The sequence below is a fragment of the Mauremys reevesii genome, linkage group 10 (genome assembly GCF_016161935.1).
Source record: "Mauremys reevesii isolate NIE-2019 linkage group 10, ASM1616193v1, whole genome shotgun sequence".
Lineage (NCBI taxonomy): Eukaryota > Metazoa > Chordata > Testudines > Geoemydidae > Mauremys > Mauremys reevesii.
In genome coordinates this window covers 83,388,391-83,407,889 of record NC_052632.1, presented here as the reverse complement: position 1 = coordinate 83,407,889, position 19,499 = coordinate 83,388,391, and the positions used below count along the sequence as shown (strand labels likewise).

The window sequence follows — 19,499 nt, the reverse complement described above, 5'->3', positions numbered from 1 at the left end:
CACTGCCTCACCACTCTTGCTTCCTTTAGATGATGGTGTTTTCCTTGGACGTTTCCTGCCCGGCTACTGCCTCTGCTTAGCATCTGAGATTACATCCGAGGGAAGTACAGGGGTTTGATCAACTCGGGTAACTGCCATTGACTTCAGTGAAGGGATAATCAGGTTCTAGGAGTGTTTTAGGTTCGGCTATATCAGGGTCTGCAAGGAGGGAGCTATCTGATACATGGGCAGACCATCCCCCCAGGTATGCTGCTCCCTGCTCCACTATCTTAGTCCAGCACCCCCGTGCGCTCCACCTCAATATACTCCCAACAGCCCCCTCACCTCACTGCCCTTGGCCTCAGGATGCTATCGAGCTGATGGCAGCCTTCAATTTAGTTCTAATATGACCAATAAATGTATTTTTGACACCAGCGTGTAGTGTGAATCTATTACAGACACATTTGAGGGTCTGGATGGCTCTGGGAATGGTTGAGAGTGGATATTATATATTTTGTATGTACTGGTCTCTGCACGTTCTCATAATACAAGAGTGAGGGGATTTCAAATTGAAAGGCACCCAATTTAAAATGGATAGAAAGAAATACTTTTGACATGCTACAAAATGAACCTGTGGACTCCATTTCCACAAGCTACAGGAGGTGAATAATGCAATGGGATTTTAAAGAATGAGTGGGTGTCTACATGGATAGCTAATCTCAGCCACCGTTCCGTTAGACAGGAAACACTTCAGGACTTTAACGCCTCAAACTTTGTGGGATAAACTAACCCGAAGTTTGGAAATAAACTCCCCCCTGGGCAGGTTATTCCATAGGTGTCCACTAGGGGGTTTCTTGCACCTTTCTCTGAAGCATCTAGTGCCAGCCAGCGTTGGGCACAGGAAGCTGGATCAATGGGCGACTTGGTACAGTGATGCTACATTCCAGCGGAGAGCCGACCACCTTGTCTGTGTTTGGTGTCACCACCTTAACTAAAGGGGTGATTTTAAACTGATTGAATTAAACTGAAACAAAACCTTGTGTGGACACTTTACATTTGATTTAAACTGTGGTTTATAGCAATTTAACTCAGTGCCCACACAGGGTTTTGCACCAGTTTAATAAAATTGGATTTTAAACAGATTTAGAGTTGAACCAGTGCAATTCTGAATAGAGACAATCCCTACCCTGCCAGTGGCATGAAACGTCTACCACCTTCACAGCTGAGCCTGCCAGCAGGACCTGGGTGCTAATTGTGATGTGCACACTTGGTGCTGCACTGAGATCCCCACTGAACAGCCAGCAGACGGTAACAATATTCAGTCTCCTGGAACTTGGTCCATGTTTGGACTGGCAACCCCTGTAGGTGCAAGAGTTCACAGCCCACTGTCAAGCCCCTGAGCTGCTCCATGGTTTGCAAAACCTAATGTCTGTTCCTGTTGGAATGAGTTCTTCAGGGAGAGGCCTTTGCTGTAGCCGAACCTGAGGAGGTGAATGCTAAGCTCCCCACCAAGATACTGGATTGCTAGTGTGGGCCTTGTGTTGCGCTGGAGGGGGTTTCTGCTGTGCACACTGTGCTGCCCGGAAGCCCAGCTCCCAGAATCAAGTGACTATCTCATTTTTAAACAGGTAAGTTTCTAGTCCTTTGCATTTTAAATAACATCTTGAAAAAGGTGACCTGAATACACCCTAAAGCCGCAAATGAAGATCTCCACACTTACATTTACAAGCATGATTGTGGGGGCCTGATGTATGATTTTCAAATGGCTCCATTTGCCATTTCTATGCATCTTAACCTGCATTTGGAGTCTGCTCTTTGCATCTAACAGGGTTTTGTATCTAGGGGTTTCTACAGGGCAGCCCAGACTTTCCTCTTTGGCCTCTGGGGTGGCAGAGACCTTGACCCACACGGTGTGATTTCGGGGGGGGGGGCATGTTTGCGAAACGTGTATGCTGTGCATGTGTTTGTGTGTTTTTGCACAGTGCAAAAGCCTGGTTTTTATGGGATGGGGTGTGGTTCGCTTACGTTGTATTTGTGTGGGTTGTGGAGTGTCTGTCTAATGTGCAGTGGGCTCTCTGCCTAGCGCGTTGTGTGGCTTTGCCTGTTTGTGGCTGGCACTGTACGTGTTCTGTAGAATGTGTGGGTTGTGGTGTGTGTGGTGAGAGATTCATTCTGGGGCAGTGGGGGGGCATTTGAGGGGATTGTGGATGGGGGGCTTAGTTAGGGGTGCATTGGGGTGGGGTTGTTTATGGATGGGAGTTCGGGGGGGTTGTGGAGGGGCAGGGCAGTGCGGGTTTGGGGTGCATTGGGGCTGGGTTGGGGGCGGGGTTTGGGGTGCATTGGGGCGAGGTTTGGGGTGCATTGGGGCGGGGTTTGGGGGGCTTGGCCTCGGGCAGGGTTTGGGGTGCGTTGGGGTGGGTTTGGGGCGGGGTTTGGGATGCATTGGGGCGGGGCTTGGGGCGAGGTTTGGGATGCATTGGGGCGGGGCCTGGGGCGGGGTTTGGGGTGCATTGGGGCGAGGTTTGGGGTGCATTGGGGCGGGGTTTGGGGCGTGGCCTCGGGCGGGGTTTGGGGTGCATTGGGGCGGGGTGCGCTGCGCTCTGTCCGCGGTTCCCTGCCCGGTGCCGCCGCGGGGGGGGCCAGGGCGGGGGGTTTCCTGCCGCTGGCTCAAGGCAGCGGCCGCCTCCGCGCTCCGGCAGCCGGCGCCGAGCGCTCCGCCCGCGGGCAGCATGGGCAGCTTCCTCCCGCTCCTGGCCCTGCTGGGCGCGGCGGGTAAGAGCCGGGCCGGCCCCGGGGACCGCCGCTCGCCTCCGCGGCCAGGCTGCTGCTCGGCCCGGGGCGTGGGGCTCGCAGGGCGGCGGGGGGGTTCAGCGCGGGGCCCGGCCCGGCCCCCGCCTCTCAAGGGCGGCTTGGTCCGGGGGATGCTCCCGCAGCGAGGGGGCGGCTGGCACCCATGGGTGATGCCCGGCTGCCTGGTCCGGGGGATGCTCCCGCAGGGAGGGGGCAGCTGGCACCCATGGGTGATGCCCGGCAGCCTGGTCCGGGGGATGCTCCCGCAGCGAGGGGGCGGCTGGCACCCATGGGTGTTGCCCGGCAGCCTGGTCCGGGGGATGCTCCCGCAGCGAGGGGGCGGCTGGCACCCATGGGTGATGCCCGGCAGCCTGGTCCAGGGGATGCTCCCGCAGTGAGGGGGCGGCTGGCACCCATGGGTGATGCCCGGCAGCCTGGTCCGGGGGATGCTCCCGCAGCGAGGAGGCGGCTGGCACCCATCGGTGGTGCCCCCGGGAGCCAGAAGCCTTTGACCAAGACTTGATTTCCGCTTCTAGGGGGTGCTGGCTCTTTGGAGGAACGTGAGAGCTGTGGAGGCATCATAGACGTGATCAGTGCAGCTAATGGGACCATCCACTTACCAGCAGTCAAGGGCCCTCTAGCACCCACCAGAACCTGCACCTGGGTGATAGCAGCGCTGCCCTCTGAGGCAGTACGCGTGGAAATCAAAGCCCCGGAGGCTGCTGCTCATCCCAACCTCAGTGTGCGCTTTGAAGGTAGCCCAGGGGAAGGGGCCGGCAGGGAGGGGCCCGTGGACATTGCCCACAGCTTTCTTCTGAAGGGACAAGGCAGAACCGTGATCAGAGGGAGCCTGGATTCCAGTCTCACTTTCACTTACTGGGGTAAGATCCATGCAGAGACTCTGGAGCCGTTTCCACTTGGCCTGACCTTTCTACTCCACACAGGCTGAGCATGTGCAAGGCACCGCGATGCCAGTCCCTGCCCTGAGGAGCAAACAGGCTACAGCAGGGGTGTAAGACAGGGTTAGTGGCAAGAGTGAATGTCACTGCGGGGGTGTGGTGCTAGTGGGGAGGCAGGTGCTCTGTGATTATGGACAAGAGGTGGGTGAATGCAGAACTCCACTGTCTGCAGGAGAAAGCTGCACTGGTTTAGCTGAGTGTGACTTAGGTAAACCAGTGCCAAAAGCCATGTGGACACTTATTTTGGTTTAAATCAGGTTTCGCTTTCTTTAGGCTTCGGTTTAAACTAACCAGCACAAATTACCCTTAAACAGCAATAAGGGAACACCCAGAGGGATATGTACTGGTTTAACTAAAACCATTTATAAACCAGTGTGACTTCAACTGGTGCAACTTTCTTGTGTAGACAAAGCCTGACCTATACTGAAGCCCATGCCTGTGCTGCATGCAGTCTGCAGGGGAGAAGGATTGACTCAAAAAGAACATTCGCTGCTGTTTTTAAATTGTAGCCTGGGGGTTGCATGTTAGAGTTCAGCTCTGTCCTTTCACAGGCTAAATAATAATAGCACTCCGCCTAGCATGATGTCTTGCTTCTGGCAGTGGCCGGTACCAGATGCTTCAGAGGAAACGACAAGAAATGCTGCAAAAAGCAGTTATATGCCCAGGGAGAGATTATTTGCCCTAAGAGAAAATTTCCTGTAATCTGTCCCCAGGGAGAGCGTCTGATTCCTGTTATTTCTGAGAAAAATTGTTGCAGACTTGTGCCGAAAGTCCCTGCTTTTATTTGGTGTGTTTGGGAAATACGGCTGCTGACTTTCATTGCAGTAAATATAAATCAGTGTGTCTGCTTTGGCCTGAGCTATGCACATGGGCTGTGCAAAATACCATCACAGACATGCTTCCTGTGATGCTCTGTGAGCAAATAGGCGAGTAGCCTGCACTCATCAGGTGATCTAGGCCCCATCTTTTGTATGGTGTGATTGTATCATTTGTGTGTGTGTTATCGTTGAGCTCGTTATCTAAATGAAATGGGGGACGTGGAGTTATTTGGATAAATGGGAGTTCAGTGAAGAGGGGGAGTTTTCTGTGTCAGTGATGCTATTCCCACCATGTGACCTACATTCAGGTAACACAGGAGTTTGGGTTCAGAGGTTTCTATTTTATTTATTCATGCAAATGCAGGTGGTAGTTTTGGTGAGTTCCAGCTGGATTTTGAACAAGCCTCAGCTTTTCCTTTCACAGGAAATGGCTTTCTGTGAAACCCGATGCTGCAAAGAGTTAAATTCCCAAGTGACTGGTTGTATAAAGCAAAGGAGCGACAGAAAAAGGACTTTTTGCACATTGAAAAATGGCTCAATTGGTTTTTGGGTAAAGAAATGCCCTGAGCTGCTGGGGTGAAAGCTGGGGGGCGGGATCTTGGGTTTGTAGAAATTAAGAATTTAGGAAAACAGAGAGAGACCAGGGGGCTATTTTGGCCACTGTACAACAATATTCTTCTGTATTTATCTAATGCTGATGGGGTGCTCACTGCCAATGCTTGGCTCAGACTGCACAATCCTCGCCTACTTTGAGCTGGAATCTGTCGCAGCCACGGGCAGAACTTGAATTAGGAAAGCCTTGCAGGTAGGAACAAACCAGCGCCCCGTCCTGCCAGCACTAGTGCCTGTGCCTGGTTTTACTCCCATGGGAGTGCGCCAGTGAAGCCAGACCAGACCCAAGTTACTGGCAAAGACTAATGAGCTGGCACTGGGGCGGCGGGAATTCGGGAATTGCTTCCCATTGGCCAGGATGAGGGGGTGGCACTTGAAAGTGCTTGGATTGCTTGAGAGGAAAATGGAAACATTTGAATGGTCCAGCAGCCTTGTTTTGGGGTGCGACCCCCAGCTTGGGAACAGCTGCACTAAGTATTATCCAGAGTATGTTGCCAACCAGGTCTCTCTTGCTGCAGCATGATTTCAGTGTGGGGAGCTGCATCTCCCTCCTCGCTAGCGCTGCCTGTCTCTGGATTCCTGTTGCAGTCCCTAGTCAAAGCTGCCCCCCAGCCCCCACTGGAGGCGGAGCTGGGTCACGAGGCAGGGTGCTCTCGGGCCTTTCCTCGGTCATGCCCCTTGTTCCTTCCGGTGCTGTGAGGCGCTTGGCCAGAGTCTGTTCCTGGCCACAGCAAACGTGTCTCCTTGCCAGGATCACTAGTGCTTATATCAGCCTCCAAACCGCACCACGCGCCCCAGGCCCATCGCCATAGCAATGCGGCTGCTCTGGGCTGGGGGTAGGTGGGGACACCCTGCTTGGCTTGGCTTTGTTCTCTTGGAGACTTGGGCTTTGGCAGGGGAGGGCTTGTTAATAATTGGCCAGGTCGAGTAGTTTTTGAGGCTTGGGAGACGAGGCCTTTATGCCGCGCTCGCCGTGTGCAGCGCGCTCTGCAGCGTGGGAACAATACACACGGGTTGGGTTTTGTCTGTCTCAGCCAGGGAGGCAGCGCCCACCCCGTGTCCCATGCCCGTAAGTGTTTCCACAACAGTAGCTTGTCGGGGTCTTGGTCGGGAGGTGAGTGCGTGAGTCCCCCTTGTCACTGTGGTGTCCCAGGCCCCATTGTGGCCTGCTCGTTTGGTTATTAAAAGGAAGGCACTTGAGCGCGTGCATGGCCCATGGGCTGGCAACATCCTGGCCAGCCCCGCTTGGGGAGTGCCCCTCAGAGCCTGGCAGGCCGAGACACCGGCCTGGGCTGGGGAGCCACCAGGTGAGGCATGTCGGCCAGCACTGCCTCCGACAGGCTGTTGAGTGTTACCTGGCCTGCCTCCGGCACACCCGGCTGTTACGCGTGTAGCTGGGTGCAGAGCTCTCTGCGCTGTCTCCGGCGAGAGGGGAGCCGTGATATGAGCAGTGCCCGCTCTCTCTCCTCCCAGTGGTTGTGGATTGGTGCGCACGGCTGGCCCTTTGCTGCTCCGTGGTGGGATCGGCACAGACCTGTCTCTGCCCTGGGAACTCAACGGGGGAACGCTGCCGGACAGGTAAAGGCTCTGCCTGGGCGCTAGGCAGTGGGGCGGGGGGGAAGTCGCAGGGAGCCAGGAGGGTTCTGATTCCCAGGGAACCGTATTCGCTCCCCTGGAGCTGGGTGCGATTGTCTCGCTCTCCCTAGGAGAGGGTTGGATGCTCCCTCCAGTCACCCCGCCTCACCCCATGCCAGTCGTGTCAGTCAGCCCGGAAGGCTGGCCCAGCCTTTCCATGTGCATTTCCCACCTCTCCGCTGGGTTCATCTCCTTCCCGGGGCCCAGGCAGAGTGTGCAGAGGCCCCTGGGCTGAGGCTGGGGTTTTCTCCTGTTCCTCTCCCTTATCCCAGAGAGCTGTAGGGCCGTATGGGCCTGGTGAGATCCAGCTCCCTCCTGGGTATATGGGGCTATCTTGGGGCATCGCTGTGTCCTGCTCTCTCTGGACTGAGCCCCACTGGGAGATGGGGAACGCAGCACTGGCATAGCCTGACTCAGTGTTCACAGCTCAGACCTCCCCTGGCCTGCCCCGCTCTGGGCCCCGCGCTGTACTCAGGGGCCGCGTGGCCGAGCGCAGTAGGGAACATTTCCACCCTGTGGCAGCTGCACTCGGCAAACCCTCCCCAGCGACTCATCACGTGGGGCCGGGCCTTAGTCCCCACTTTACAGAGAGGGGAATTGCCTCGCCCTAGGTGTCGCAGAGAGTCACTCTCAGGCCCGGGGCAGGCTGAGAACCCAGGAGTCCTGACTCCAAGCCTTGGGCTAGTAAAAGCATTTCGGTCCCCCTGGACCAGGGTGACTCCTTGGGCTCATAGCTCTGTCTCAACTGTCTCCCCGTCATTGCCTCTCTCCACGCAGGTGTGGATGCCCTGGAGTCTCTGCGGGAAGGTGTTGGGCAGGTGGCATCACAAGAGGCCACGGTGAAGCTGAGGGGGGCTGTGTTATCTGCAGCTGCCGAGCGTCTCCGCAGCACCAGCACTGCAGCCCCGGGCACTCGCCTTGCTCTCCACCAGAGCCCTGCGGCCTGGCCTGCCGGCACTGCCGAGAGCCCTGGAGATGCGCTGAGTAATGCTGCCCCCGTGCCCCGAGGGCCGTGGCTGGGCAGGAGAAGGAACAGGCCCCTGGCTCAGGAGGGAGCGCCCACTGAGCGTGTGGAGCCACCGGTCACTGCAGCAGCGGCTGAGCACTGGGAGAAAGCCCGCGACCCGGGAGTGCGTACGCGCCCGTCTGCTGCAGCAAAGGGGACGCCCGCTGGAAGGACCGACAGCCCCTTGTTCTCTGCAAGGTCTCAGTTCAAGGCAGCAAATCCCACGTCGGTGCCTCTCCCTGGGACAGTCCCTCTGGGAAACCTGAGGGCAAAAGAGCCCACTTCCCTGGGGGGCAGCAGCTCTGATATAGAGTCACCCACGGTGTCTCCTGGCTCTGCCGCCCGGGACCGGGCACCTTCCAGCACCTCTGCAGTAACGGAGCCAGTGTACCCCAGTGGAGAGAGCGTGCTCACGACAGGGCCCTCGGACCCGGAGCCGTGGAGCATGGAAACGCCGGATGCTGCTCTCGCCCTGAGTAAAACCAGGACGGAGACCAGCCGGGGCCGTGCTGCGGGCGCACAGAAGCCAGTAACCTTGCTGCCTCCCTCTGTGCCCGTGGCCAGCCCTGCTCCCAGGGCAAGCGCAGGAGGCAGTGGGGCTCAGCACTTTGGAGGAGGGAAGCGGGCGCTGGGGACGGCACACAGGGAAGCTGCCGTTACTGCGGAGTTGGACTTCACTGACCTGGGCCTAGGAGCCAGGCTGCCGAGCCCCACAGAGGGCTCTGGCACCCTGCTGCGAGGACAGACGGAGCTCGCCATGCGCGCTGCAGCCTCCACACCGTGCGACTCTCTGGAAACCAGCCAGACACCTGCTCTGCAGCCCAACGGCCGGGAGAGTCTGACCTGGCGGCCGGGGGGCAAAGCTCAGCCAGCCACAGAGACCGGCGGGACCCCAGTGCACACCCCAGACAGCGGCCTGACAGAGCCGCTCGCCACAACAGCTCGCTCTGCTCCAGGACTCCATTCCAGCACCCCTCGCAGGGTGCCCCTGGGAAGCCCCGGGCCTGAGGATGCCCTGGGCCATACGCTGGTGTATGCTGGCTCTGAGAAGTCGCCAGGGCACAGAGGTGTCGATGGAGTCCCAAAAAACATGGACTTGTCTCCCTCCAGTGACGTGCGCACAGAGGGGGACCCTCAGGCAGTGTCCTGGGCTGAGTCACTCCCCGGGGCTTCCCCAGACAGGATGCCAAGTGTCTACGCGGGGACCCCGAGGCCTTTGGGCAACCTCACAGCACCTGCCCCATCCCCTGGCTCGGCCCAGCCCCCAGCGCCAGCTGAGCAGCTCAGCACGGGGGCCGGTGTCTCTCACCCCACAGCTGCTGGCCAGGAGATCGGGGGTCTCAGTGAGCACGCCCCGGAGCCTAGCCTGTCGACACCAGCCCCAGCCCTGGAGCAGCTCTCGAGTGCCTTCTGGACTCCAGCCTGGCTCCCCGAAACCCCTGCTGAGAGGCCTCGAGAGCCTGGCACAGGGGAATCCCGCAGCACGGTCTCAGCCGTGCCCGGTACAGCTGTGTCTGTGGGCACGTCCTCCCAGCCTCCTGTCTCCCGCACTCACGGGGCCAAGCAGCCCTCCCTGGCTCCTGCCCCAGTCGTGGCAGTGACAACTCAGGAGGGAGTGTTCCCGGGAGCCTCCAGTGGGGACGCTGTGCCCCATGGCCCTGGCACCGTGCGAGCCACCACTCCTCTGGGCTTTCAGCCTCCGCCAGCCAGCCAGCCTGCTGGAGCGGCTACACCGGCAGCCACTCTGCAGAGAGGATCCACAGCGCTCAGCCCAACAGAGCCCCCCGACCCCCACGGGACCGGGCTGAGCTCCCCATTCCCCTTCGAGAAGGATGTTTCAGGGTCTGCTGCCCTGGGACTCGCAGAGCTCAGCTTGGCCACCACCCAGTCTCCATCGTGGGACACGGCGACCACTAATGCCACGGTGGCAACGTCCTCATTGGCATCTGCAAGCTGGAGGGGAGGGACCGAGAGGCTGGGCCAGTGGGTAACAGCCCCCCCGGCCTGGGCTACGCAGGCTGGGTCTGAACTGGGGAATTCCAGCCAAGCCACTGATGCAACACCCCCGAGCGGGGCGGGGGGGAGCTTTCCGAGCAGCAGCCCTACGCCCCCCATCCCAGAGCTGACACTAACCTCTGAGAGCGCTGGGGCCCCAGCTGGCAGCAGGAGACCCTGGCCCCCGCTGGCAGCCACCTCGAGGGCATGGGGTGCAGCTGGTAGGGATCCCGTGAGCAGTGCCAGGATGCATGTCCCCTTCGCCAGCACGCAGCTCAGGGCAGCGATGCCGCCAGTGACTCCTGGCCCCGCTGGCGTGACAGATGGGCAGCCCCCCGCTGTCACCACCAAGGGTGCCCGTGGCAGGGCACAGAGCGTGTTCGTTGTGGAAGACCAGCCTCCTCTTCTCAAAGGTCAGTGAGGCAGCCTCCCCGGGATTGTTGCGCTGCTGTCTGGGCAGGGACGTCCCGCGGGGGGGAGAGGGACGGGGGGTCGCGTGCAGGCAGGGGTGCAGCATGCTGGGAAAGCTGGATGACTGGGAAAGCGGGTTCTCCTCTGGCCCAGGCTGGTCAGGCCCGTGCCCCTGACACCATGTCAGCCCCTCTGCTGGGAGCTCCCCCGCCCCGTGCTGTGCTGCTCAGGCCCCCTCTGCAATCCTGCCATGGTGCCCACTCGGGCATGTGGTTCTGCCGTGTGAGGCAGCCCCAGAGCTCCCAGTAGTGCTGAGCCACGCCGAGGCCACACTCCAGCTGTCCATGGGGCTCCCTCAGGATCCACCTGGGACCCCCCACGAGGCCTGGGGGGTGACTGCAGCCCTGGCACAGCCCTGCTGACTCGCTGTGCGGCATGGCTCCATGCCCAGGCGCCCGCGCCACACTCCCCACGGCTTCCCTCCCGGTTGTCCCAAACTCGGTGTTTGGTGCCAGCCTGAACCGGGGCACTGCTCCTGTGCAGAGCCGGCCGGGGCGTGGGCCGAGCACGAGCAGTGACCCTTTCCCCGATGGGCTGGGCTCGGGGTGTCTCGTCTCACAGCGACCCTTCTCCGCGTGCCCTGCGAACTCGCGCTGGAGATGGACTTCGTTGGCGCCTTCCAGACTCCCGCGTCGCATGCGCATCGCAGCCTGGTGCAGAGTTTCAATGAGACGGTGAGTCGGGGGCGGGCGGGGCTGTCACACGGGCGCCGACCTGGTGGTTAATGGCGGTAGTGCGGCAGGGCAGGGAGCACGCTGCCCAGTGACCAGCGCCAGGGGAGGCTGTGGGCTCGGACACCGGGGTCCCCTGCAACTGGGGCCAATGCTCTCGTCACAAAGCGCCTCCTCCCTGTTTCCCCGCACAGGTGGCGCCCCTCTTCGCGGCTGTGCCGGGATTCCAGCGCCTGGAAGTGACGAGGATCAGGTAGGAGCGTGCCCGGCAGCCAGCTCCCCTGCGTGTGCAGGGGGCCGGGGAACAAGCCCCGCACGGGTGGGGAGAGGGAACTGCACAGCTCAGGTGTTGGCTTGTCCTGTGGCTCCGTCACACTGTGGTGACAGTGTCCGAGCTCGTGGCGGCCCTGCACGCCCCCCCCCCCACCGGCCTGGTCAGCCCCTGAGCCTGCAGCTGGTGAGGCGCGGGGGAGCCGGGAGGGAGTGCAGCCCCCCTGCCGCCCCTGCGCGGCGAGTGACTGGTGGGTCCTGAGGCTCGGCTCTGGCTCCTCCCCAGGGAAGGCAGCGTGGTGCTGGAGTACGATGCCCTCTTCGCTGCGGAGCGGCTGCGTGGGCAGGCGCAGGGCTTGGGAGCCCTTTTAAACCGGACGGTGCTGTCGGGTGCCACCCGCTCGGGTCTCCACGTCGCCAGTGCCCCCGTGCTGTGGAACGTGGTGCTGGGTGAGTCGCTTAGGGCGCCTGGCAGCGGGGCATAGAGTTGCTGCCAAGGCCTGGGCACGGGCATGGGGCTTCACTGGCTTCTGTGTCTCCCCCCAGCCCTCCTGCCATGGCTCTGTGTGCTCCCCCCCCCCATCATGGTGTGCCCCACCCCCAACTGCAGCCCCTTGCGCCCTCCAGGCCCTCACCATCCCGTCAGCTCTGTGCTACAACCCCAGCCCGTGGGCTCAGCACGCCCTGGAATGGCTTCTCATTCTGGGAGCTGCCCTGGGGACCTCGCAGGCAGCGTGTGTTGTGCCCCAGACCTGCTGGCTGCCCCCCTCATGCAGCCAGGCTGGCTCCGCAGAGCGGCGGGCGCAGGCGGGGAGCGGCGTGGCCTTGCTAGGAGGAGCAGGGGCTGTTTCTGCCGTCGCGTTCTGGGGGCAGCTGCTCTCTAGCTCTGATACTTCGCTAGCAGCTCCTGGCAAAGCCCCCCCCCCCCCCCCCTGTGTGCAGATGGGCCTGGTGGAGGAAAAGGGCTTCCCCAGAGTCTTGGCGAGCCCGTGGCAGAGAGAGAAGCCGAGCCCAGGGGGGCTGGCTCTGTGCCCTCTGGCTCCCCTGGGGAGGTGGGGGTTGGGGCAGGGGGTTGCAGCTCGCTAGACTGTCTGTCTGTCTGCCTGCAGAGAGGCAGCTGGATCTGTGCACGATGCTCTTCTCGTGCCACGCCGGCTTTGAGTGCATCAGCAGTGGGGCCGGCAATGCCAGCTGCACGTCCATGTGCCACAGAGACTACTGCAAAAACCACGGCATCTGCACGCACGCACACGACCACGAGCCCGTGTGCCAGTGAGTATCAGGCTGGGGGCAGCCCCCGGCTCAGGGCCCAGCAGGCGCTAGGCTGGGGTAGGGCTCCCCACGGCAGTGTGTGGAGAAGAAACGCGATTTTGGGCTGGTCTCCTCCCGGTGTGGAGGAGCCTGGCGTGAATAACGGGGCCTCCGGTCACTGCTGGGGTGAGAGTCCGTGGGCAGGCCCAGCTCCCGATGCCCTGTGCACCCAGTGTCCCAGACTGAATCCTCGCTGGCAGGGAGGGGAGCCCCGAGGGCCTGGCGCGGCCGGGCACTGTGACGTGGGGGCATGACGAGGGGCAGCGAATGGGCAGGGGGGGACCTGGGGAGCAGAGCCTGCCCCTCTGACCGTCTCCCGCGGTGCTGCAGGTGCCCCACTGGCAGCGACTACTGGTTCATGGGCCCGCGCTGCGATTACAAGGTGACCCAGCAGAGCCTGCTGGGCGTGGCCTGCGGGGTGCTGCTGAGCGTGGCCCTGCTGGGCGTGGCCGTCGCCTGCCTGGTGCTCCGGAGGTTCAAGGCGCTGCTCCTGGAGGCCAGGGTTGATCAGACCAAAAGCAGGTGAGGAGGCGCGGCCGGGCGGGGCCCAGGTCTGGGTGGGGCCGGAGCCTCTCCCCTTTGGTCCCCGGGTTGGTGCCCCCTTTGCCCTCCTGCGGGGTTGGGAGCCTGCATAGTGCGGAGGGGGCTCAGCCCCACACTCTGGCTGGCACCCTGCCTGGCCTGAGCCCCCAGCTCCCATGCGCTGGGGTAGACAGTGGCTAGTCCCAGCCGCCTCCTGGGGATGGGGCAGGGCTGGGAAACGCCCTCTGAGCCCCCTGTGTGGGGAGTGTTGTGCTGGGCCCAGGGGGCCGTGCCGCAGCCCTGCTGAGCCCTTGGCGAAGCTGCTGTTCTCACGGCGGCAAATCAGTCACGTGTTTTCCTGGAGTCCCCAGCTGCATTCACCCCCCCTCGCCCCTGCCCAGCCACTTCCCTGTGCCTTCCACACCCACCTGGAAACACCCCGTGCCCCCGCCCGGGGGCCTGCCTCTACCTACACCTCTGTGCACCCCCCCCCCCCGGCTGGGTCTCTGCACCCAGGGCCCCCGGGAACCATGCACCCTCCTGCCCCTTCAGGGTGCTGTGCCCACCTGTCCCCCCCCCTTCCTACCTGGGACACTCTTAGGGAGTCTCGTTCCCAGGTACGCCAGCCCCCCCCCCCCCGAGTGGGGCACCTCGCAGCTGCGTGTACACAGAGTCCCTCTGCCCCCGCCCGGCATGCTCCCCCCCCCAGTTCACCCTGGTTTGTGCCGGAGGTTTTGCCAGGCTCCGCGCGGTTCCTCCTGCCAGGCTGGGCCTGTGCCGCTGGCTCCCTGCGGGCAGCTGGAGAATGGGTGCGATCCCGGTGCTCCAGCGGGGGCTTTTGAGGCTGTTCTGCTGGGCTGTGGCTGCTCTGGGCTGGGAGCTGGTTGCGGAGTTGCAGGAAGGTTTGGGGTGGGGTGGGGGGGTCGCCGACTCGCCCCTGTGACTGGGGCAGGGTGTGGGAAGCGCCCAGACCCCTGTCCACAATGTCACTTGTGAGGTGACCTGGTCCTGCCCAGACAAACACTCTGCGGGGCTGGTCGCCGTTCCCAGGCTGGGGAGGGAAGCGGGGAGCACCCCCCCCCCACTCGCGGGGATCCCCCAGCCCTCCGCTGGCACCCGGAGCTCTGCTTGCTGGGGAGTCTCGCAAGAGGCTTCACGACCAGCTTGTCCTCTTGGGGCTCACTGACCGACTAGGCTGGCCTGGCCTAGTGGGGCCTGGGCGCGTGTCTTTCTGCCGATGCGCCTTGATCCTGACCCATGGCCCTGCCTCCCCCCCGCCTACACACAGCTCGGACAATGCGCCACCCGCAGGCCCCGTTATCCCAGCCCTGCCTCTTCCCCTCCCCATCCTGCCCTGCCGTGCCCTGTTTCCCCGCTATTCCAACTGTGCCCCCCCTCGCCCCCGCCAGCTCCGTCTCAACCCACCGGCCCATGAGCCCAGCCCTGGGCTCTGCCTCTGCCCCCAGCTCAGCGGAGGCTGAACCCTGAGGCAGGACAATGGCCGGTCTGGCTGAGGTGTTGCTGGAACAAGGTCCCTGCTTCGGCTGCCCAGAGGGGTCAGTGCGAGGTGATGGGGGGGGCTGAGTGCAGTCAGTGCCTCTGCAGCCAGCCTCGTTTCCTGCCGGTGGGAGAGCGATATCTCCCCAGGGCTCCCTTCTAGGGACAGGCAAGGAGCGGGAGGCTGCGGAAGCTCCAGCGGAAATCCGGCTCAGGAGGAATTTGGGCCTTAACGAGAGCAGAGCCATTGTTCTGGGCCTCGTGCGAGGGCTGTGCTGCACCGCTCCAACATGCTGTCTGTCAGCCCCTGGCCATTGCCAGGGGTCGCCTGGCTGCTGAGCCGTGGTGGGGGAGTGCAGAGGGGCCTGGCTACCAGCTGCTCTGGGGCTCTAGACTCTCTCCCCAGCAGGGGAGAAAGGACTTGTTTAGCTCAGAGAGGAAATGAATTAGAGGGACATGACAAACGTTTACAGAAGAAAGACTGATAGTTCCTGTCTCTCATACAGGAATGTCACTGGGACGTTCAGGGACACTCAAGAGTGGGAAATTCAAAACTGATGAAAAAGGAACAACTTGTCCTACCGTGCAGAGTGAGCCTGTGGAACTCACTGTCACAAGAGATTGAGGTCCTGAGCACAGCAGGAATGAAAGGAGTGTTAGATAGAGAATGAAACTATTCAGCAATAAAAAATAAAACAACCCCCATGAAGTTTTGGCAGGGATATAAAACCTCCTACTCCCAATTGCAACCATGGGCGGGATGAAGGCTGCGTCTCCTACGGCCACCATCCTGTAGCACTGCCCTGCAGGATGTCTTTGCACCAGCTGGCATCAGGGGGGGTTGGAGACGAGGCACCAGAGCTGCTGCCCTCTGGCGCGGATGTAGCTTGGCCTGAAAGGCAGCAGCTCGGCTATGGCATAGTGCCACGCTCGCTTGGAGCACCCCCTTCCCAGGCAGCATGTGGGGTTTGGTGCCAGGGAGGAAGAAAGCAGCGATTTTTTTTTTAGCTGAAGCTGCCAGCAAGTGGCCCAGTGAGTGCATCAGGATGGGGGATGGGCGCATTTTAAAGAAAAGAAAGGTGGGGTGGGGGCAGGATGGAGGCTAGTGCAGCTGGAGGGCTGCTGTGAGCGGCAGGGCCTCAGCTTGCTGGGGTGGACCCACAGCAGCAGCTGTGAAGAATGTCTCCAAGTGACGTTCCCGGGCAGGGGGCCCTGAATGGGTGGAACCAGCCCTGGCCGTTACATCGATCCCTGCGGCCAGCTCTGGGCAGCACATGGAGGAAGGCTGAGCTGCTGCAGCCCAGCCTGCTCACCTCAAACACCCCTGGCTGGGGCAGCAGCTGCTAGATGACGCTGGGGGGGCAGATCCAGCCTCACGCCCTGTGACTAGGGAGTGGAGCAGGCCACCGCAGGTGAGTGGGGCAGGGCTGCAGCAGCCTTGTCTGTGCAGGCAGGAGCCCAGCAGGGGGGATGCAACACCTCTCCCTCGCCCCAAGTGGCAGTAGCCTTACGAGCCCCTCTCTGTGACACTGATACCCCCCGTAAGCACATTTATACGCCTGCCATCCAGCCCCTGGGCAGCAGTGTAAACCCAAGGGCCTGGCGTCTGAGCCAGCACATGGGCTGGAAGGTGTGAGGCTGGGGGCAGATGCCAGGGCTGGAGTTGGTGGGGCAACAGGGGAATGACTTCTCCATGCTCCCTTTGCAAAGGGCTAGGACCCACGGGCCAAGCGCAAGAGGCAGGCTGCTGGAAGACACGCTAAAGCCCCCGCTGCCCAGACAGCAGCAGCTGTGCGCCACCATCCCCAACCCCCGTCTCGCTCACAGCGCAGCCAGCAGCACTGCTGGTGCCCAGCAGAAGGCAGCGCCAGCCTGTGTCAATTGGTCAGTGGTGTACACAACCTGGCTAAGGCCCGTTGGCTAGCGCTGCCCTCTCTGTAGTGTGACAAGCCTCAGTGCTCCACTGACCTGCCTGGTCTTCTTCAGTAAGGGGGGGACTTGTTCCCAAGGAGACAAACCACAACAGCAGCAGGCCGCTTGCCAGCTGATGTTATTTGTCCTTACAGAACATGCCCCACCCCTGGCTAGAGGCTGTGTGTGACTTGGAGTAGAGGGGAAAACACTTGCCAAAGTGCATGGCGAGGCCACACTGCTGCAGGAAGCAGAGGGGAGGGAGTTTAAAGGGCAGAGGTTTCTGAAGACAGTGTTAGGGCCCCCGAGTTCAGCTTTCACTGAACCGTGTTTACTTCAATGGGTTGGAAAACTTCAGCTACAGACCTTTCCTCCGCCGGGAGCAAGCAGACATACCCACTAGCAGCCACCAGGCGGTTTCTGGCTAGAATGGCAGTGGACTTGTTACAGTGCATGGTGGGGGTCAGTCACAATACTTCCTTGGGCTTTAACTAGGGCCTGGCCCCATCATTAGCGCCACATTGGACGTGAGGCCTGCGCGGAGGCAGCTATTAACATTGGGCAGTGCCCACTTGAGGTGGGCGAAGCATCTTACCACCCCAAGCTGCAGCCTAACAGGTGTGCCAAGGGCACTGTGCACAGTTCACAAACTGGAGGCCATGCAGCAGCCTAAAACCTGCTCGTGGCAGATAACAGCCCTTCCTGTTCCTTTTAAACTGGTGCCAGAGACTGGAACCCCTGGGCTGGCAGGTAGCTGCAGCTTGTGCTTAACCAACGTGAAAGTGGGTTTAAGAAGGCAGGACCTCAGCACTCTTATTCCAGAACAAGCATGTCCATGTGTGGGCTTGGTCAGAAACAGCTAGTGCGCTTCATAGTCACTTCTAGTGACGTGCAGCCAAGCCTTTACTTCCCTTTGCTGCCCCTTCTCCTAGGACTAGACACCAGTGAGTCAGAGCTAATGGGTTTAAACAGTGCCAAGCACATCATGCGGCAGCGTTCTCACGCGCTCCTGTGCAGCTCAGCTCGTCACAGGCTGTATAATGAAACGCTGCCTTATGTGAGCGGCTGTTAAGGCCTTGCGCTAAAATGACTGGCTTGTACCAGTAATCCAATAGCCTTGCTTTAGGAACTGCTACAGTACAGTACAGTCCTGCCTTGTTCTTTCAGCTACCGCCGGTTTTGTCGCCTTGATGATGTGTCAGCTCAATACTGGTCTCAGTCTTGGCTCGCCTCTGCTAATTCCTTGGACAACCCAGGCTTCAGCAACTCTGAGGAGCTGCTCCACTTACAGATGCTAGACAACAGTTGTTGCAGCTGTAAGGATGACACTATGGTCGCAGACAGCTACAAGCAGCGGACCACACCTATCAGAACAGTTTGCAGGCCCAGGTAACTGATCATCAGTATGTTCTGCTCCATTATTGGTTTAGGAAAATGCATGTTTTAATAAGGCATAGGAGAGTCCAGGATTACCTCTGTTATAGTCTACTGCAGTAGGGACAAGCTTACTTGGATGCCAGTGTTGAGGGATGTTAGGGGAGACAGGCGCACGTGACTGGAATAGCAGAGATGAGTATTTCAGAGCATGCAAGAGCCCTTCACTTGTGGCTGCTTTCCAGCTGCACTACTGTAGTGGTTTTCACTAAGGCCTGGGCTGCACTTAAATTCTGGCAGCAAAGCTGTATCAGCTAGGAGCATGCGTAACCCACACACCATCTCGGGGTGGGTTCTGTGCCATCTAGTGGCACTGAGACAGACAACTTAGAGAGATCAGATGAGTCTGCTCTACAGCATTAGCTAACAGCCAGTTGGCTTGTAACTCATGCAGTAGAGGCTCCTGAAGTAAGATCCAGAGATCCCTGGTTCAATCCTGCCCACCGACAACCAGGGGCTGTCTGTTACCCATGGAAACAAATCACACCTTTTAAGTGACACAGCTATGCGGCCAAAAGCCCTAGTGTAGCTGCAAATATACAATTAGAAAAACCCTTTTATTGGTATTACTTATTCTGTTTGGGGAACTGGTTTAAAAAAAACTTTTGCTGTATCAGCATCTCCCTTGGAGGGGTTTGCCTGTCTCTCTACTAGCAGTAGTCAAGGGCGCATGTCTACTGTAGAATCTACAGGGGAGGGGAGGGAGGGATGGACTGGCTGAGCCATTTGGCTCTGGTTAACGAGACAGCATGGCACTCACAAAGGATGTGCATGGGGGTGTGAGTTCAGCGGCAGTTTTTGGGAAGCCATCTTTGTTCCTGGCAGAGATTTGTTGACCAGGGCCATGTTTCGGTTTTAAACTCCAGTTTGACAGCTCCAGGCCCCTGTTCACTCACACCGCCGTGTCAGCAGACCTACGGGCCCCACTGCAGTAAAACCTGAGCAGAGTTTTTGGGGGCAGGGGAGATCTCACAGGAAAGGGCAAAATTTAAATGTCAAGGAGCAGCAGCTGGCCGTGCCTCTGGCATAGGGCCAATACCTCCTGCAGGCCAGCAAAGGCTTATTGAGGGAAGAGGCCATCAAGCTTTAAACAACTTTCCACTGTTATTGCTTATTTTGAGCTCACAACAGGGCACTAACCAGAAACGTGTGTAATCGGCTTCCAGGGGTGTGAATGGAAAAAGGAATGAAATAAAGTTTCCAATTTCAGAAACAAACTGCTGTCTGTACGATAACAGCCCCTCTCCCTGTTGAGGGGGTTCTGGCTGCAGCAGGAGATAGGACACTGCGGGTCTCCATCAATCCCCGTGTGCCTGCTTCATCACTGCTTTTAAGTAGTCTCCGCCAGGGAGAAGTAGTGATGCTTTTTAAAGCCTGAGAATTAGTTTGATCCCTTTCTGCCCCATGTCATTTCCCATGGGTGAAACTGATCCCCGCCAGTAGAACTTGCATTGAATTTGTACATTTAAAATGTACATCCTGGTGCAGTCATTCCTGGGATACATGCAGAGGGGTAGGCCACCTGCATCTCTAAAGCTTCCATTAGCTTTTGGAAGTGCTGGATTCATGTGTTCAGAACCCTCCAGCTGTCCAGGACTCAGCCATGCTCCAATTGGTC

General features: G+C 59.8%; 1 protein-coding gene across 1 annotated transcript in view; it reads left to right on the top strand.

Annotated features, from left to right (window-relative positions):
• The first annotated feature begins 2,689 nt into the window (after nucleotides 1-2,689).
• Nucleotides 2,690-19,499, top strand: part of LOC120374123 (nascent polypeptide-associated complex subunit alpha, muscle-specific form-like) — an 18,199-nt gene continuing 1,389 nt past the window's right edge. Inside the window, exons 1-10 of the mRNA XM_039493388.1 lie at nucleotides 2,690-2,751; nucleotides 3,306-3,650; nucleotides 6,632-6,736; nucleotides 7,571-10,207; nucleotides 10,827-10,939; nucleotides 11,131-11,189; nucleotides 11,493-11,656; nucleotides 12,316-12,478; nucleotides 12,848-13,039; nucleotides 17,615-17,836. Coding sequence (XP_039349322.1) covers nucleotides 2,709-2,751; nucleotides 3,306-3,650; nucleotides 6,632-6,736; nucleotides 7,571-10,207; nucleotides 10,827-10,939; nucleotides 11,131-11,189; nucleotides 11,493-11,656; nucleotides 12,316-12,478; nucleotides 12,848-13,039; nucleotides 17,615-17,836 — 4,043 coding nt within the window. The 5' untranslated portion in view covers nucleotides 2,690-2,708. The remainder of the gene's footprint in view (nucleotides 2,752-3,305; nucleotides 3,651-6,631; nucleotides 6,737-7,570; nucleotides 10,208-10,826; nucleotides 10,940-11,130; nucleotides 11,190-11,492; nucleotides 11,657-12,315; nucleotides 12,479-12,847; nucleotides 13,040-17,614; nucleotides 17,837-19,499) is intronic.